At 38.8% G+C, this 18590-nt stretch overlaps 1 protein-coding gene across 3 annotated transcripts in view; it reads right to left on the bottom strand.

Moving 5' to 3' along the window:
- Positions 1 to 18590, bottom strand: part of VWA8 (von Willebrand factor A domain containing 8) — a 287936-nt gene that overhangs the window by 105649 nt on the left and 163697 nt on the right. For all 3 annotated transcript variants that reach the window (XR_007356839.2, XM_048851261.2, XM_048851269.2), the window contains exons 24-26: positions 16223 to 16342; positions 13960 to 14165; positions 7530 to 7681 (exon numbers count right to left, since the gene is read on the bottom strand). Coding sequence is in view for 2 of the 3 variants with exons in the window: in XM_048851261.2 (XP_048707218.2) it covers positions 7530 to 7681; positions 13960 to 14165; positions 16223 to 16342 (478 nt within the window). In the remaining variant the exon portion in view is untranslated. The remainder of the gene's footprint in view (positions 1 to 7529; positions 7682 to 13959; positions 14166 to 16222; positions 16343 to 18590) is intronic.

The following is an 18590-nucleotide window of genomic DNA, read 5'->3' as shown; positions in this document are numbered from 1 at the left end:
CTTACGTTATTGCACAACTACAAAACTTGGCATGAGAATAGAAGACATCCTTCTAAAAATACATCTCTGAAGGCTATTTTAAGTAAGTTCTCCAAGACTGTTTGTTGTCTGTGCTTGATCTCTCTTGTTCTATTTGTCTCTGTCTGTTCCTACAGTCAGAATTCTTTAAAAATAATAGGCTCTGCAATTAAAGGAGATTTGTTTCTTATAGATATTTTGGTCAGAGAGTGGCCCAAACCAGAACCCTGAGTCTGAGGCCCACCTGAACTTTGGAGAAGTTAAAATCTTTCTCTATTCCAACTTTAGGAATGAACAATTATATTTTCTAATCTTTCTGAATAGCAAAAGAAAAATAAATTAGAATATTCTAATAATTGTTCTGCCCATGTACCTCAATCAACCCGGAGGGGCCACCTCTTGGGGTGAGAGAGTAGTTCAGTCTCCATACCCATTCAGTCCTTGGCCCATTTGCTGAGACTCTCAATAAAGTTGCCAACAATAGGTTTTGTGATATTGAATTAGGAAATGGATTGAAACCATCAAAGCATTTCACATAGGTCAGTGTTCAGCCATAAAATGGTAATGGTTTTTGGTGATGCAATCTGGGCTGAATTTAAATTAGCTTGACAGGCGGTGTTTTCCATTACGTTTAATTCGCTAGTTAACCAGCTCTGAGAAGACAGTTTTTATGACCCCCTACACCTATTTACAACATCGGTCAATACCAACGTTTGAGAACTATATTTCTTGTAATTGCTTCCTATTTTCAATTTCCCCTTGTTTAATTATTTGCAGTGTGAAGCCTGTTTTTAACATAGATTGGAAAAAGATTAATACTTTTGAATGAATCTGTTCACAGTGTCTCAACCTTTTTAATCTGTTTCCAAACCAGTCTGGTCAGTTTTCTCCCACATCAGGAGTCATAATTAAGCCAAAGCCAAAAGAAATGCAAGTATAACACAGCTCAGGTTATGACATCCAATCCAATCATTAACATTTATTCTGGGTATACTCTTTAATGCACATATAACCCAAGACAGATGCATTTATGTATAGAGTCAGTTACTAGAATGACATGGTGGTTTATTAATGAAAGTAAATTTCAAACTAAGAGTTTTGGATTTGAAAATGATTTTCTGGCAAAGCCTGGGTTTGATCCATTTTTGGGGGGTGTGGCAGGGCAGGGGTAAAACTCCTTGAATGCCCTGCCAAAATGCTGGCTAAGTCCTGCTTTCTGGTAGGGAAGCCAGGTGTAGGGGCCCAGGCAGCCAGCAGAGAGCCCAGCTGCAGGACCTAACGAGGGTCGGCTCACGGCAATACTTCAGTTAAGTAACAGCAGTTGGGCTGAGAAGGGAAGGGCTATAAAAGCCCTGGAGAAAGCTCAGTCAGGAGGCTAGCCTGGGAGGGGGTAGGAGGCTTACAGCTCTGTCTCCTCACCAAAGGCAAGGAGCCTCACGGGCCAGGAGACCCTGGGAAGGGTCTGAATAGGGATAGCTGTTGGGGGAATAAAAGGGACTACACGGTGACAAACAAAGACACAAGGGTGAAGCACCAAAGAAGGCGTTGGGACTCTTTATTTGGCTGGACAACACAGGGCACAGGCACGAGGAGGTGGAAGCCTGTGCAGACCCTGTGATGGGGGTTATGAAGGAAGTACATGAATTTAAATTTATCTGTGGGTACTATGAACTTGGTAACAATAGCATCAACTTCACAAAGACTTAGATTTTAGTTTTGAACTCTTACACATAACTCTCATGTGTCATGCATTATAGATCAATGAACCTACTAATAATTATGACTATTTATGAAATTTTACAATTTTCTCCAGTCTTTGGAAAAGCTACATGCTCCTTTTGAGAGGCAATTAGAGCTGATCAATTGAGAGATATACCAGACCCGTTTGAAACTGGATCATGTCCTGAAGAAAATGTCAAAGATTAGAGCCTTTGTTTTAAATCTGAGATGTAGACAACATATGAAAATATCATGAGTTTATAAATCCTCTATTTCCACACTTCCTAAAAATGAATTCTAGTAGGCTGGTGAGATATGAGGTAGTGTTTGGCTAGGTGTTCTTCAAATTCTTTTTTGGCCTTCCTAATTATATTTTTACACTTCACTTGCCACACCTTACACTCCTTTCTATTTTCCCTCACTAGAATTTAGCTTCCACATTTTAAAGGATGCCTTTTTGCCTCTCACTGCTTATTTTACTTCGTTGTTTAGCCATGGTGGCACTTTTTTGGTTCTCTATGTTTTTTAATTTGGGGTACACATTCAAGTTGAGCCTCTATTACATTATCTTTATGATGTCTTGCTGGAGCTTTGCTTTGTTAATACTGCATTTTTTTCTTTTCTTTTCCACTAATGGGACTAAGTTCACCTTTCTCCTAAATTCTTAAGGTTTTAGTCTCTTACCCAGTTCTGAATGGTTTAGTCCCTTGGATTTGTTGTAGAAGAGTCAACATGGTTTTTGTAAAGGGAAATCATTCCTCATCAATCTACTAGAATTCTTTGAGGGGGTCAACGAGCATGTGGACAAGGGGAATCCAGTGGACATAGTATACTTAGATTTTCAGAAAGCCTTTGACAAGATCCTTCACCAAAGGCTCTTAAACAAAGTAAGCTGTCATGGGATAAGAGGGAAGGTCCTCTCATGGATCGGTGACTGGTTAAAAGATAGGAAACAAAAGGTAGGAATAAATGGTCAGTTTTCAGAATGGAGAGAGGTAAATAGTGGTGTCCCACAGGGGTCTGTACTGGGTTCAGTCCTATTCAACATATTCAGAAATGATCTGGAAGAAGTGGTGTCAAGGTTCCTTCCCCACTCTGAACTCTAGGGTACAGATGTGAGGACCTGCATGAAAGATCCCCTAAGTTTATTCTTACCAGCTTAGGTTAAAAACTTCCCCAAGGTACAAACTTTGCCTTGTCCTTGAACAGTATGCTGCCACCACCAAGCGTTTCAAACAAAGAACAGGGAAAGAGCCCACTTGGAGACGTCTTCCCCCAAAATATCTCCCAAAGCCCTACACCCCCTTTCCTGGGGACAGCTTGATAAGAATCCTCACCAATTGTACAGGTGAACACAGACCCAAACCCTTGGATCTTAAGAACAATGAAAAATCAATCAGGTTCTTAAAAGAAGAATTTTAATTGAAGAAAAGGTAAAAGAATCACCTCTGTAAAATCAGGATGGTAAATACGTTACAGGTAATCAGATTCAAAACAGAGAATCCCTCGAGGCAAAACCTTAAGTTACACAAAGACACAAAAATAGGAATATATATTCCATCCAGCACAGCTTATTTTACCAGCCATTAAACAAAAGGAAATCTAACGCATTTCCAGCTAGATTACTTACGAACTTAAAAGGAGTTGGAAGGCTGCATTCCTGATCTGTTCCCAGCAAAAGCATCACACAGACAGACGAACCCTTTGTTCCCCACCCCTCTAGATTTGAAAGTATCTTGTCCCCTCATTGGTCATTTTGGGTCAGGTGCCAGCGAGGTTATCTTAGCTTCTTAACCCTTTACAGGTGAAAGGATTTTGCCTCTGGCCAGGTGGGATTTTATAGCACTGTATACAGAAAGGTGGTTACCCTTCCCTTTATTTTTATGACAAGGGGAAACAGTGAAGTGGCAAAATTTGCAGATGATACAAAACTACTCAAGATAGTTAAGTCCAAAGCAGGCTGTGAAGAGTCCTTCAATCTCTGGAATGATGATCTACAGTATCAAACAAGAGCTCTTATTCACAAGCTTCATCAAAAGCTAAAGCTTGTTTGTTTTTATGTCTCTAGAGACCCCTAATGTGACATCATATGGAATAAGGACCAACATCTAACACTCAATTCCACTGAATTATTTCCTAGTCAGTTATTTGATTGTGAATCAACCTGTCAGATCCTTTAGATCCATTTTGTTTCAATTATTACTTTGCGACTATTTTACCCTGAGGGCTCTAGATCCAGGATTCACTACTAAGTTTGAGGTGGTTATGTAAATAATGTTTTTCTGAAGGAGGAGGAGATTGGCCCAAAATCTTTAGTCAACATGGTGATTCTACACAAAATTGTTTAGTTTGATTTTCTTCATGTACAATAGTCTAATGGGAGAATTTGTCAGAAAATAATTATCTAGAGGCAAAATATAAATGGAGTTCTTGAGTCCACTAAAAATGAAGAGACTAAGTCTATAGGAATCAAGTTACTTGTAATTTGTGTTTTCTGAAGGTAGCTATCAGAACTGATATAGCCGCAGGCAGGAGTTATAAAAGACGACTAGCAAATTGGGGAACTCACAGTCTTGTGAATTAAAGGTGGGATGGAATGTTTCATAACACAAGAACTAGGGGTCACCAAATGCAATTACTAGGCAGCAGGCTTAAAACAAACAAAAGGAAGTATTTCTTCACACAGTGCACAGTCAACCTGTGGAACTCTTTGCCAGAGGATGTTGTGAAGGCCAAGAGTACAACAGGGTTAAAAAAAGAACTAGATAAATTCATGAAGGATAGGTCCATTAATGGCTATTAGCCAGGATGGGGAGGGATGGTGCTATTAGCCTCTGTTTGCCAGAAGCTGGGAATGGGCGACAAGGAATAGATCACTGGACGATTACCTGTTCTGGTCATTCCCTCTCAGGCACCTGGCATTGGCCACTGTCGGAAGACAGGATACTGGGTAGATGGACCTTTGGTCTGACCCAGTATAGCCATTCTTATGTTCTTTGCCAACCAGATCATGGCACTTCAAACAAACAACTTTTGATTAAAGTCTTATTTGTATTATTTAAGATTTCAGTTTAATGACCTTCCTATTTCTTATCCGTGAGACAGGAAGGGGAAAAAAGAGACATTAAAAAATTCAAGCAGCTTGAAGTTTCTCTTGCCTCCAACTCGCTGAGTGAAGACTAAGGAGTCCTTGTGGCACCTTAGAGACTAACAAATTTATTTGAGCATAAGCTTTCATGGGCTAAAACCCACTTCATCAGATGCATGGAGTGAAAAATACAGAAAGCAGGAGATATGAAAAGATGGGAGTTGCCTTAACAAGTGCTTAATTGAATTAGCCTCGTTAGCATGGACCCCACACTTGGTAAGGCGGGGTGGCCACCCTGAGCCTGACAAGGAGCCAGAATTTACCAATGTACATTGCCAAAGAGCCACAGTAATACATCAGCAGCCCCCCCAGGAGCTTCTGCTCCCAATGCCTCCCACCCACGGGCAGCCCCGCCAAACAGCGCCTCTCCCTCCCTCACCACACCTCCCGATCAGCTGTTTCGTGGCATGCAGGAACTCGGAGTGGGAGTGGGAGGAGCGAGGGCATAGCAGGTTCGGGGAGGGGGCAGGAAGAGGTGGAGTGGGGGGCAGGGCCTGTGGCAGAGCCAGGCATTGAGCAGTGAGCACCCTCCAGCACATTGGAAAGTTGGCACCTGTAGTTCCAGCCCCAGAGTCGGTGCCTATACAAGGAGCCGCATATTAACTTCTGAAGAGTGGCATGTGGCTCCAAAGCCAAAGGTTGGCCACCCCTGTGGTAAAGCAACTCCCATATTTTCATGTGCTGTATATATATATATACACTACTTACTGTATTTTTCACTCCATGCATCTGATGAAGTGGGTTTAGCCCATGAAAGCTTATGTCCAAATAAATTTGTTAGTCTCTAAGGTGCCACAAGGACTCCTCGTTGTTAATGCATCAATAGAATTACTTCCATATCCTTTAGTTTAGCAGTCTCTACCAACTAATGTCTAATGGAAATGCGTCTATAATCACTAAAACCTGTTACTTCATTTGGCAACATTGGCAATCTGCTGAATAACAAGAATATTTCTGGAAACCTGGATTCAAGTCACAAGTGAAAACGAGTCAGGCAATCTCATCCTAATCTCTATTTGTTTATTTCACAAAACCATCACGTTAAACAGGAGACTTGAAAATTAGGACTAAAGTACAGTGGCAAAACTACGTGGAAATATTTCCATAGCACTCAAACACATTATTCCTGGCTCGAACCAGCCTCAATATTCCACTCTTAAATTCCTGTAAAATGTTTTCTAAAATACAAATAGGCCTAGACCAAAATCCCTAGAAACGAACACTTGTGAGCACTGGGGAAGTTCAGATAGGATAATCTTCTCTATAAAGGGCTAAACCCTGTATCTAATCACCTCCGAATCTGTACATGAACTTCAAGGCTAAGACCATAACCAATAAAAACAAACTGTACATTTATTTTTCTAAAATCCTTAATTAAATTAAATAAAATGCCAACTTATCAAATATAAATGATCATTCTAACTCAGACCCACTTTATAGTCCTTCAAAACAGAATTCAGCAAATGATTTTTAGCAAGTAAATTATGGAGATTGTGGCACCAGTTTTAGGGGTAAATTGTCATCTTGATGCATATGGTAGTTACTCAGGCATTGAGTTCCTCAGACACGCGATTCCTCTAGACATACAGAGGAAAAATTATGCCATAGTAATTAGACTGACTGTCTTCTTCAAAACATCTATGTAGGTTGCTAGGAGTGATTATAGTGGTGCTCCTGCAGGAGAAATCTACACACTGACAACTGATAAAGACATTTTGTCAGTGGAGTCAACTAAGCTGCCACTAAGCAAACATAAAAGTAATATAATCCTATGTAAAACTGAATTTTCCATAATCCATCCTTTGCTTTATTATAGAAGGGAAATATTTGTTTCTCCATAAACAGTTCCTTGATTGATTTAATGGTTTGTTTTTTCTGAGATTCCTTAAAAGATGTATTAGATTTTTCAAAACATCTCAGAGGAAGTTTAAAAAAATAAAAATAAAAACATTGCTGTTAATTATGTTTATTTATCAAATAATATATTATCGGAAGGCAGAAAAAGACAAACATCCATGTGAAGTGCAAAGGTATGAGCTAAATCAGCTGTGACTTTACAATTTAGTTTTTTTTTTTTAAATGGCTATTTTATTTCTGATCTCTCAAATAGTACATAGTATAACAAGTTCAGTCAATGGCCATGATTATTAAACAATAATGGGGATCTGGATATAAGCAAATGTTAAAATGTTGCCTGCAGGGATAACTAAGTGCTCTGACATGCTATAATGATGTATTTTTATAGAGCTGAGGATTAAGGACCAATTCTTGCTCCCATTGAAGACAACGGGATTTGTTTTGCTTCTGAGTTTAATGGCAAATAGGAAAAGATCTGTAGTAATTCAATAAAAAACACAGACGGAGAAAAAAACAAATATTTCCCTTTATTTGTTTGTATCTGTTTTTCAGACATACTATTAACATTTACATGGACATTAAATAGAGATGAAATATTAGTAATTTATTACTACTAAATTTACTGTTAAAATATAATTGTCCATTATTTGCAGAAAACAAAACTTCAACCATAAGAGTATTTAGCTTCAAGTATCCCAGGTTGTTGTTAATCAATTAGCAGCAAAATAAAAGAAAGCGAAAAATGGCTGATAGAGACAAGTGTTAATATATATTAGGTTAGCCTTACTCCTTGGCCAGCTGTACACTGGTGGGTTTTGCTCCAATAGGTATCCCATGTTTGTGCAAAGTGCTGATTAAAGTATCACGCATTTCATTGTTGTAGGAGTCAAAGTCAAACACATTTCGAACCACATTTGCAAGTCCTTCCGTTGGAAATTTCTGCACAGAAACAAAACCCCAACATTCATCTTATTACACATATCTATTAAGTTATTGCACATACTAAAATATTTTATATTGTAGTTAGTCTGTATAGTTAAACTGCTAAAGTCAGTTGAGAGAGAAATGCTATGTTTATTTGTCATGAAGCAATAAAACAAATGGTATATTTATTTCCTGGAAAGACAACTTCTGTTTAAATTAAACAAAACAAAACATTAGATTCATACATCTAAATAATGAGCTCTAGTAGTCATGTTCTTAGTGTTGCTAGATAGAATACAATAGAAACAACTAACACAAAAATTGCAGAACTAACAACATGCATGCTAAACTTCACTGCCCTATTGCTTTGCTTTTTGTTGCATCTCTCATGCTTTCTTGATATGTTATCTATTTAGATTGCATGATCTTTGAGGCAGGGACCTTATCTTCTTACAAGTAAGAATGCTTAGCAAACTATTAGCAATTTAGAAAGTACATACTTCTAAAAATAAAGAATGAATAATGAAGTTAATTTAGGGTGGGAGTTGCAAAGGTTCTCAGTGCTGGCCTACCACAGCTCCCATTGAAGTTAATGGGAGCTGAGGCAGGCCAGCACTGAACACTTTTTGAAAATCCCATTGTTGGCTGCTTTGGGTGCTGTCTCTCCAGGGGTCCCAGCTTTCTCCTAATTGGGCCCTTTCAGTCCTATCAGTCCATGAATTCTTAACTTAAACTGAGTCTATCAGCCCTTAAACACCAGGGCTTGCAGTTTTCTTTTCTCTTCTTATCAGTTCCTGAGAAGCAGCCTGGCATAGGGCTGTTGTCCCCTCTGCTATCCCAGGCCTTTCTGCTTCCCTTTTCCCTCTCTTGCATAATGACAGGTTTCAGAGTAACAGCCATGTTAGTCTGTATTCGCAAAAAGAAAAGAAGTACTTGTGGCACCTTGGAGACTAACCAATTTATTTGAGCATAAGCTTTCGTGAGCTACAGCTCACTACACTGGATGCATCCGATGAAGTGAGCTGTAGCTCACGAAAGCTTATGCTCAAATAAATTGGTTAGTCTCTAAGGTGCCACAAGTACTCCTTTTCTTTTTCCCTCTCTGTTCTCCCTCCTTTATAGCTGGGCTTGTTTCTGTATCAGTCACAGAGACAGGTCCATACCTTCACAACTGGTAATGCTGGCAGCTGGGAAGGGGTGCAAGCAGCCTGATAGTCTGTCAGCAGGGAAGACTCTCCTCTCCCTTTTGCCTATGCTCAGTATGGGGTTTGTAAACCCCATTACACCCCTCCTTAAGTGACCATTGCCCCATTCCTACAAACACATATGCACATGCTTAACTTTTCTACCATTGTGAGACTACTCATAATTAAGCATATGCGTAAGTGTTTTCAGGGACAAAAAATTCCCAAGGGGCATATTGTGAACCCATCACTCTTATTTGGTAGCAATTACTCACATAAGAGTCCCAACTGTGTAAGTAACTACACACCAGTGGAATAAGGGGTTCACAGCCTAAAAGTTCCATTGCGCACTTTGACATACTCCTGTCTGAAATAGTGGTACATCAAAGCATACTATGGAATTATTACTGCATGGTAGCAGGGTCCACACGATTAGTTAGTGCATGAAAAGCTGATGCACTCTACATTCACGCCCTGGCTTGCTTGCTGCACACTAAATCACCGTATAGACAAGCCCTTTTAATGTGTGTATCACAAAATACTACAGCACTCATACACAAGAACAATACATACACAAGAATATGCCCTAGAAATTATGCATATCTGGAGTATACAGAAAAGGCTGCATTATTACTTAGCTAATTATTTGCTTTGCAAAATATGTAATTGTGGGATTCTACAAGTCATTCTCTAGCTGCCCCCAACACATTTAATGTGGCTATTCCTTACTGAATAAAATATAAAAAAGTCCTGTGATAAATGTTCTAAGTTAAGTTGGTTGAAACATTTTAGATAGAATCCCGGTGGAAAAAGTTAATTGATATTTCTGAACTACTAAACTCCTTTCTACTAATAAGACTTACAGCACTGAATAATTTCACTATCCTGCAATCAAAATTAATATATTGCACAGAAAATAATCTACGCATTTATCATGATGTATATCAGACAGATCCATTGCATACACTATCCAAAATTAAAAGCACAAATATCTACTTATATTGTTACTGCTTAGCACATAAAACCATCCTGCCTGAAACAAAATTATACTTGGACAACTTCTATATTCTGCAAAATATATTTAATAGACATTGTAGGAAACAGAACTTATCAGGACTTGTATATACTGTAAATGTAACTGAAAAACATGGTGTGATATATCTTGAATTTTAGAATTTCTGCAAAAGTAAAGCAAATGATCATGTAATTAACAGTACACAGTATATTTTGAATAATAAAACAGTAATAATGATGAATAGTTATGGTTAGGTAGCATTTCTTAGTAATAACTCACATTCTTCCTCTCATTACAAAGTGTAACGAACAAGCTTGCACCGATTTAATTAGTAACTTTCAGTACAGTATCTGAATACGCTAGAGGATAATGACAGGTTTCAGAGTAGCAGCCGTGTTAGTCTATCTATTGATACTGAGCTATTATCAGCAAATTGAATCTATTTCCCCATGTTAATTATCCTCACACCTTCTTGTCAATTGTCTGAATTGGGCCATCTTGATTATCACTACAAAAGTTTTTTTCTCCTGATGATAATAGCTCATCTTAATTAATTAGCCTCTTGGATTGGTATGGCAACTTCCACCTTTTCACGTTCTCTGTATGTATATACATCTTCTTCCTATATGTTCCATTCTGTGCATCTGATGACGTGAGCTGTAGCCTACGAAATCTTGTGCTCCAATAAATTTGTTAATCTCTAAGGTGCTACAAGTACTCCTGGTTTTTTTTTAAGAGGATAATGATTAGCCTCGTTTGCTCTACATTTATTGTTTCATGTAGCTTACAGAGGAAACGGCAAAAGCTTTAATAAATTGACTCAAATGTTATCCAGCCCACCCAATAGTCTCTTTATCCTCTTTTGAACTATTTTGTTTCTTCTGACATACATCCCTCACATCACTGAAACTGATATCTCCATGCTTCCTGTACCAATATTATATGATATGAACTCTATTTCTTTAGAGGCAAATCATCACTTTCACAAAAATTATTCTGAACTAGAGAACCTGTCAATAGGTTCTTCACTTAACTCCATTTTTAAAAATGAGCTCTACTGCTTCAAATGGTACAAATTTAGCAAATTTTTAATATCTGGCTGGAAAACTGTTTACCAAAAAATGTCACTGACCGTTTACTTGAAGCACAAAATTTGTCTGTCTTTACAAATCATTTACTTGATATTGATTTTTAAAACCAGATTAGCAGACAAAATATTGATTCCCCATCAGTACATCCAGTTCTCATTCAATGAGTCTTTCCATTACAAGTAACACTTCTATGAGTGTCTTGGAGTACTTTAATATTTTACTCCTAGATTTCTGGTTATTTTTGAAAACAAAAACAGTTTTTGCTTTTAGCAGCTTCATACTGGATATATTTTATGCTTAAAGTCATGACATAGTATGGCTTGAAAAAAAAAAGTACTTTACATGAATCTAAGCTTACGTGAATTGCGAATACGGGTACTATTGTAATCTACTTTAAACTACCGGTACTCCCACGGTCATTCCGTTACGTCAGCATTTACATTCTATGTAGCTTGACATCTTACCAAATACTTTGCTAAAACTACTTTTTTGAAGAAATAGCAAGCACAGTAGCAACCTGTTAACACTGTATTCTATTATTCAATCTAAAACATTTTACTGACATAGTTTTCTCAGCATGAGCACAGAGATGCTGAACTGTTATTGGAACACAGCTTAACAGTTGTCCTCAGTTCTGCAATCCCTGCATTGTGACTGGTTGTGAGTGATTTATCTTCATAATCTCCATAAGGTTATGTCTCCGTATCATAGAGTATGCATATCACTGTACTTTGATTGGCTGACAGTCAGAATGCAGAGATTTACATAATCACTGTACTATTACTTCTGATTCATACACTTAAAATTTTCAGGTTTTCTGCCAAAAACAAAGATATTGCCTTAGTTTCTAACCCCTTTCTGTAGAAGCAGAAAAGTTCCAAAATTACATGAAAGAAAACAACCACATGAGTACAAAGAAAGTGAGGCTGTGGAACTGCTGTAAAGGAAATTGTTTAACCATATGACTAAATTACCTCTTTCCTTCCTACAGGCCAGCACTGTTCATTGACTCATTTCCCTCCTTCCTTTCCTCCTCTCCCTTCCCTCCCTGAAGTCTGGCAAGGTCCTTACTCCAGAATAACTATTATATTTTTAGTTACACTAATTGTTTACATTAGGTCAATCCCACCTCCTTTACTTGCCAGTTTTGAAATACAATTTACTGTAAACTGTCGCCCCTCTGCTAAGCAGTAGCCGATGTCAGGGCCTTGGAGATAGGTTTTGCATTGAAGGAGAACTCAGTGATGCAATCTGCATATTTACTTAGTGCAACTTGTTTATTTACACTACATACATTAGTTATTCAACAGAAGTGGGCACAAAAGGCACACAGGGAAACCCCTCTTTCGGAAATCTCAGCACCACACACCAATACTCTGTTCCCAGAAAGTAACTCTGCACTAATAATTGACTCCAGTGAGGGAAATTGAGGAAGAGAACCAACCAACTGTTTGCCACAGCTTTCCCCAAACAATCTGCATCAGGAAAACTAACAAAGCCATGTTTCTTCAAATATTGTACACTTCTTGCGCACTATGAAAAATAACTCATAAAGCAGTGTAACGCTGTCATTTGGTGAGGCTTGCCATTAAAACATATATTCTAATTACAGATTATTTGGGGGTGTGGCATTAAGACGGAAGAACCAAAAGGGTTGTTTTTCTTCGAAACAAATCTGCCTTTCAGCAGTTTGGCAGCCCATTTTTTCTCTTTCATTTAAAATTTGATTATTTGTTTTAATATATTAATATTACTAATAACACATGATACTTGTTTCTATTAATCTGATAAATCACTATGACCTGGTCAATAACACCTCAGCTTTCAGACCTGTAGCTCATTCAGCCCAGGAGAGGTATTACTTCATAAACATTCAAATTATCAGTGTTGTTATGCTGTATTTATATTATGGTAGCACCCAAAGGCCTCATCAGCATTCAAGAAATATTGTCTAAAGAACAACTAAAACTGCAGAATGACAAAGTCCCTGCTCCAGAAATCTAGAATTACTAGGTATAAGTATCATTGTAAAAAAAACTATACTATTTCTGTGTCATAATATCTTAGTGTCACACACACAAATTTGACATCCTCCCCCCCTCACCATGCAGCCCCATTGTTCTGTATGAACATACAGGTAGAAATGGTACTTTTGCCAAAGAACTTATAATAAGAGACATTATATTAAAATAATTATTACAACAATATTTCTAGGAAATATAAATTTAACACAGTAAGATCTTAAATCTAAGAAACAGCACTATAATAATTAAAATACCTACATCACGGATTATAAATAGTAGAAAATACAAACATTCCATATTCAAATAAGCAGCAAATACGTTTCAAGTTATATAGCTATTCTTCTATTAGCAGAACCTAACTTAAACCTTTTAACTTTATTATTGAATCAGAATTCAGGATATTGCATTTTGACTGTGTGAGGCAATCAAGGTACATGAGCAACTGTTTGCCAAGTCCATATGCATGTACAATTTTGACAACATAATATGATTTTTGATCTATTCTTCTTAAGCAACAGTGTCCAATTTCCCATAAAGGTAATGTAAATCAAAAATGAAACAGCAGGCAAAAGTGTAAATTATTAAGTTATGTTATTCTTATAAAAGCTCAGGGAATTCTATCAGAAAAACCAATATGAACAATGCATAACAGGTTCACTTTCTCTCACACACACAAAGAACATAATGAAAGATAAAAATGTATTGTATGCATTGTACACACTTACAAATAAATGTTCACAAAGATCTAACTACCAACATACATATAGAACCCTATCATTGTGCTAAATGAGCATCTAGATATTGTTACCCTTTCTAAATGCAGTTGTTGGACAAATCCTTCCATCCACAAATTTGATTTATTACTTATTTAAAAAAAAATCTTTATCTACAATACTTGAAGGTTTTTCAAAGAGTATATTGCATTACTGTTCATTTAATTTATTGCATTCTTTTGAATTCAAGATAATGCATATTGTACCTGTAAATGTTTTACTATATTTACAACTTCTCTGGTTGAATAAGGATAGTTAATAATTCCTTGGTCAGCCAAGCTCCTCAGTTCTCCAAAAGCAGCCACCAGTTTCTGAAGGATTGACTCAGGAACATCCGGTCCATACTGTCTAAGCATAGCCAGTTCCGACTGTGGTTTGGGATTATCAACTGCATGGCAGCTAAAAATATCCCCTAAAATAAAAAATATATATAGGGTTCATTTAAGCTTTAATACAAAGGGAGTGTAATAATAATAGATAATATCCACCTTGTATAGTTGAAAAACCCTGAAAGCCTTCAGAAAGTACTGAGCACCCACCCACTGAAAAATCAGGCCACCTGAAGTCCTCCCATGCTGGTCACACAAAAACGAGGCATCCAAAAATCACTAGTTACCTTTGAAAATACAAAATTCTTAACTCACTCTTCCTGAATAAAGAGACTGAAAGCTGAATTAGAAATGCCTGAAGGCAAAGTTGGCAAAAAAAAAAAAAAAAAAAGAGATGCAACAGGAACCTCTGAACTGTCACTATAATTCCCCGGAAATGAGAACTTCTTCATGAAGTCCTGCTTTAAGCACTCTGCAGATAAGTGCTCTCTCCACAAATGCCTGTTTAGACCACAGGAGGTTGCTTTTCAAAATTTGTCCACTACCACTTCTCCTCAGTCAAGGAGGTGGAGCGGACAGTAAATTTCAGTACACAGATAATTTCTCAAGGCCTATGGAAAACAAACCCGGTCCATTTGGCCATTGCATAACAGGACATCTGGAAGCCTTTCCCTCAACTCTTGAAGAGAACAAAGAAAAAGGGATTTATTTTCCTGCTTCTAATCATTCTAACTTCACTTTGAATGTGCTTCTGAAGTCAAAGAGACAAGGTGTTTTCCATTCCTGGTTCAGAATTAGGAAAATCAGAAGGGAAGTGTAACTTGCCTAGGTGAAAAGGGCGCAAAATGTTTGGCAAAAACTAGGACACGTGTAAAGGACCAACTTGTTACTATGAAGAACCAATATGGACAGTTGTGGGAAAGTATGGAGAGCTTTACCCCTATCCTGGCTAAGGAGATCAACAGCCAGAAACCAACTTCAAGAAGAAGCAGAAGAAATTGACTGAATGAAGAAGTGCCACAGGGTGGCTGGCCCCTGGAAATGAAGGAAGCTCAGCTCCCTTGTGCTAGAACAGATGTGCCCAGTTGGACCAATGATGAGAGTGGGGCACCCCAGGGCTATAATGAGCCAGGCTCTCAGTATGGAAGGGGGATTGCTCATGGATCAGGAGCAGGCACAGGCAGTGGGAACCTATTGGAGGGAAAAAGAGCCTCCAAGAAAGCAGCTTTGGAAGGTGCTCTGTTAAAGGAGTACAGGAGAATCCTGCCATAGGCCTTCAAGCAGGAGAGACTGAAAGACAAAGGGGAATGTCCCCAGGAAGTTGTAGCCCATGGTGTGCTCAGGAATTGTTTTGTTCTTTTTGCTTATATTTGGAAAATAAAACTGTCGATCCTTTATGGGCTGGGGAAAGGATACAGTCTTCCAGGATGCTTGAACAGAAGTTCACAAAAGCTGAGGAGGATCACTTTTATAACACACTCAAGGCATCACGGAGCTAAATGAATAGTGGAGAAAGATCAGCTCTTTCAGGAGTACTCTGACGCAAAACTAAAGCTTAGGGCATAGGGATGTAGGGTCACTACTGGGCCCTGCTGAAGATGATCTTGACATGAAAGCAGAGGGGTTTCGAACCCTGGAAATAGCATCAAAAGGTACAACTAAGCCCGGGACAATTATGACTAAAAGCAGTTTTCTTTAGGAGTTTCCGTGTGAGCAGAAGAAGAGGACATATTTAACCATGGGAAAGTTCTATGGAATAGTAAAGACATCCTGGTCCAGTGTTGCTGGGTAAATTTCACTGGGAACAGGTCTACAACACGGACACAGGGCTGTAAAACATTTGCTCTTGAGTACCGCTTTCCTGGAAGGGTCTTGGATTGCCCTTGCCCACAGGAAAATATGTGGAACTAACTTTCTTGCTGAACAGATGTACATCCCAAACAGGGTCATGTCTAAGGCAATGAGTGTCCTGCCTTGGACCCGGAAGTAATAGATTTAGGGGTCCTCTCCCCACCCCAACCACCCCACTCTTCCTTTCACCATGAGATCAAGTAAAAGAAAGAAAGCTAACGTTCTCCCACACCCAAGACCATTAAATATACCTCATTTACAGTGCTCCCATTTAATACAAATCGCTTACCTAGTGTGCCAAAAAAATCATTACCCAAAAAAGGAAATCCGGGTCTATTTGCTAGAACTACCATTCTAAAATCAGGATGAATTACTATTACATTTTCTCTCCCATCTACATTAGCAGGATCTGGAAAACAGATTGTTAAAAATGTTTTAGTTTTGCCATTTATGAAACAAACAATAGAAATCTGTACATCTTCCAAAAAACCCAAAGGCTTTATTAGCATGTTGCTCCACTATGAGAGCTCTAGGCACTTGCTATAATTATTTTGTTTCATAAACCTAGAGGAATAATTTGTTCCAAGCTCAGTGATGCATTGAATATCTCAGGACCAGAACAACTTGTGCCTTCAGTAAAACTTGTGGGAGAAGGCTGGTACCATGAGATATATCCATGAGAACCCCCTTGTGGAGATTTCTACATATTGCCCTGTGTGAGGCAGGGAGAAGAGATCTGGGGCTTGCCCTCCTACAGAAAACCCTGTGCACAAACTTGAAGACCCCCGGGAAGCTGTGAGAAGCCAGAGCCACGTGTGCAGAGAACGTGCAAACTGGCTCAGGCTAGGCTTCTCCACCTGCTCCCTGCAAGCATATCTTCATTGGTACCACAGGGAATCCTCTCACAATTACACAACCGGGATATTAATTTAAACAACCAGAACTATTTCTTTTAAATGACACCCTAGAGATTTGTGGTCACCCAGTATAATTCTAGTATTGTATCACATGAATACTGAATAATTACTTCATTCACACTTAAATCCGTGCTCCTAATCTGTTTAAAAGAAAAACACCACCTCTATTTTCATCACACATATAGCATTGTTTCAGAGTAACAGCCGTGTTAGTCTGTATTCGCAAAAAGAAAAGGAGGACTTGTGACACGTTAGAGACTAACCAATTTATTTGAGCATAAGCTTTCGTGAGCTACAGCTCACTTCATCGGATGCATACTGTGGAAACTGCAGAAGACATTATATACACAGAGACCATGAAACAATACCTCCTCCCACCCCACTCTCCTGCTGGTAATAGCTTATCTAAAGTGACCACTGTCCCTACAATGTGCATGATAATCAAGGTGGGCCATTTCCAGCACAAATCCAGGTTTTCTCACCACCCCACCCCTTCCAAAAACCACACACACAAACTCACTCTCCTGCTGGTAATAGCTTATCCAAAGTGACCACTGTCCCTACAATGTGCATGATAATCAAGGTGGGCCATTTCCAGCACAAATCCAGGTTCTCTCACCCCCCCGCCCCTTCCAAAAACCACACACACAAACTCACTCTCCTGCTGGTAATAGCTTATCCAAAGTGACCACTGTCCCTACAATGTGCATGATAATCAAGGTGGGCCATTTCCAGCACAAATCCAGGTTTTCTCACCCCCCCGCCCCTTCCAAAAACCACACACACAAACTCACTCTCCTGCTGGCAATCACCTTGATTGTCATGCACATTGTAGGGAGAGTGGTCACTTTGGATGAGCTATTACCAGCAGGAGAGTGAGTTTGTGTGTGTATGGGGGTGGGGGAGGGGTGAGAAAACCTGGATTTGTGCTGGAAATGGCCCACCTTGATTATCATGCACATTGTAGGGACAGTGGTCACTTTGGATAAGCTATTACCAGCAGGAGAGTGAGTTTGTGTGTGTGTGTGTGTGTTTTTGGGGGGGGTGGGGGGGTGAGAAAACCTGGATTTGTGCTGGAAATGGCCCACCTTGATTTTCATACACATTGTAAGGAGAGTGATCACTTTGGATAAGCTATTACCAGCAGGAGAGTGGGGTGGGAGGAGGTATTGTTTCATGGTCTCTGTGTATATAATGTCTTCTGCAGTTTCCACAGTATGCATCCGATGAAGTGAGCCGTAGCTCACGAAAGCTTACGCTCTAATAAATTGGTTAGTCTCTAAGGTGCCACAAGTACTCCTTTTCATATAGCATTGTATTGACAAACAGTGAAGATGCACTTCAAATACAGCTCTACTCTGAAAAGTAACTGTAAAAATTCCAGTGTGTTTCAGTTTTTTCCCCCAATGATTTCCACTTGATGAAATTCTAATGATGAAATTTTCTCATCGTACAAGTAAAACAGCAACAAAAAAAACACACAAAGATTTTTGCTAACTGCCAGCCCTGAAAAAATTCAACCTGGGACCCAAAACCTAAGATATGGATTTGGCAGACCAGAATATGTTCTGAGCAATAAGACTGCATAGATGTAACCAAGAGCACAATTTGGTCAAATGCATCCTTATTACTGGAAGTGATGAAGACAGAGCTCAACTTGATTTTTGAATCCGCACCCGAGAGGGTTGCCAATTCGGAAAACTTTTCCATGACAAGAACTACTGAAACACTAACATGGTG

Source organism: Caretta caretta, chromosome 1 (assembly GCF_965140235.1).
Source record: "Caretta caretta isolate rCarCar2 chromosome 1, rCarCar1.hap1, whole genome shotgun sequence".
Classification (NCBI taxonomy): domain Eukaryota; kingdom Metazoa; phylum Chordata; order Testudines; family Cheloniidae; genus Caretta; species Caretta caretta.
This window is presented reverse-complemented; position numbering and strand designations above follow the sequence as displayed.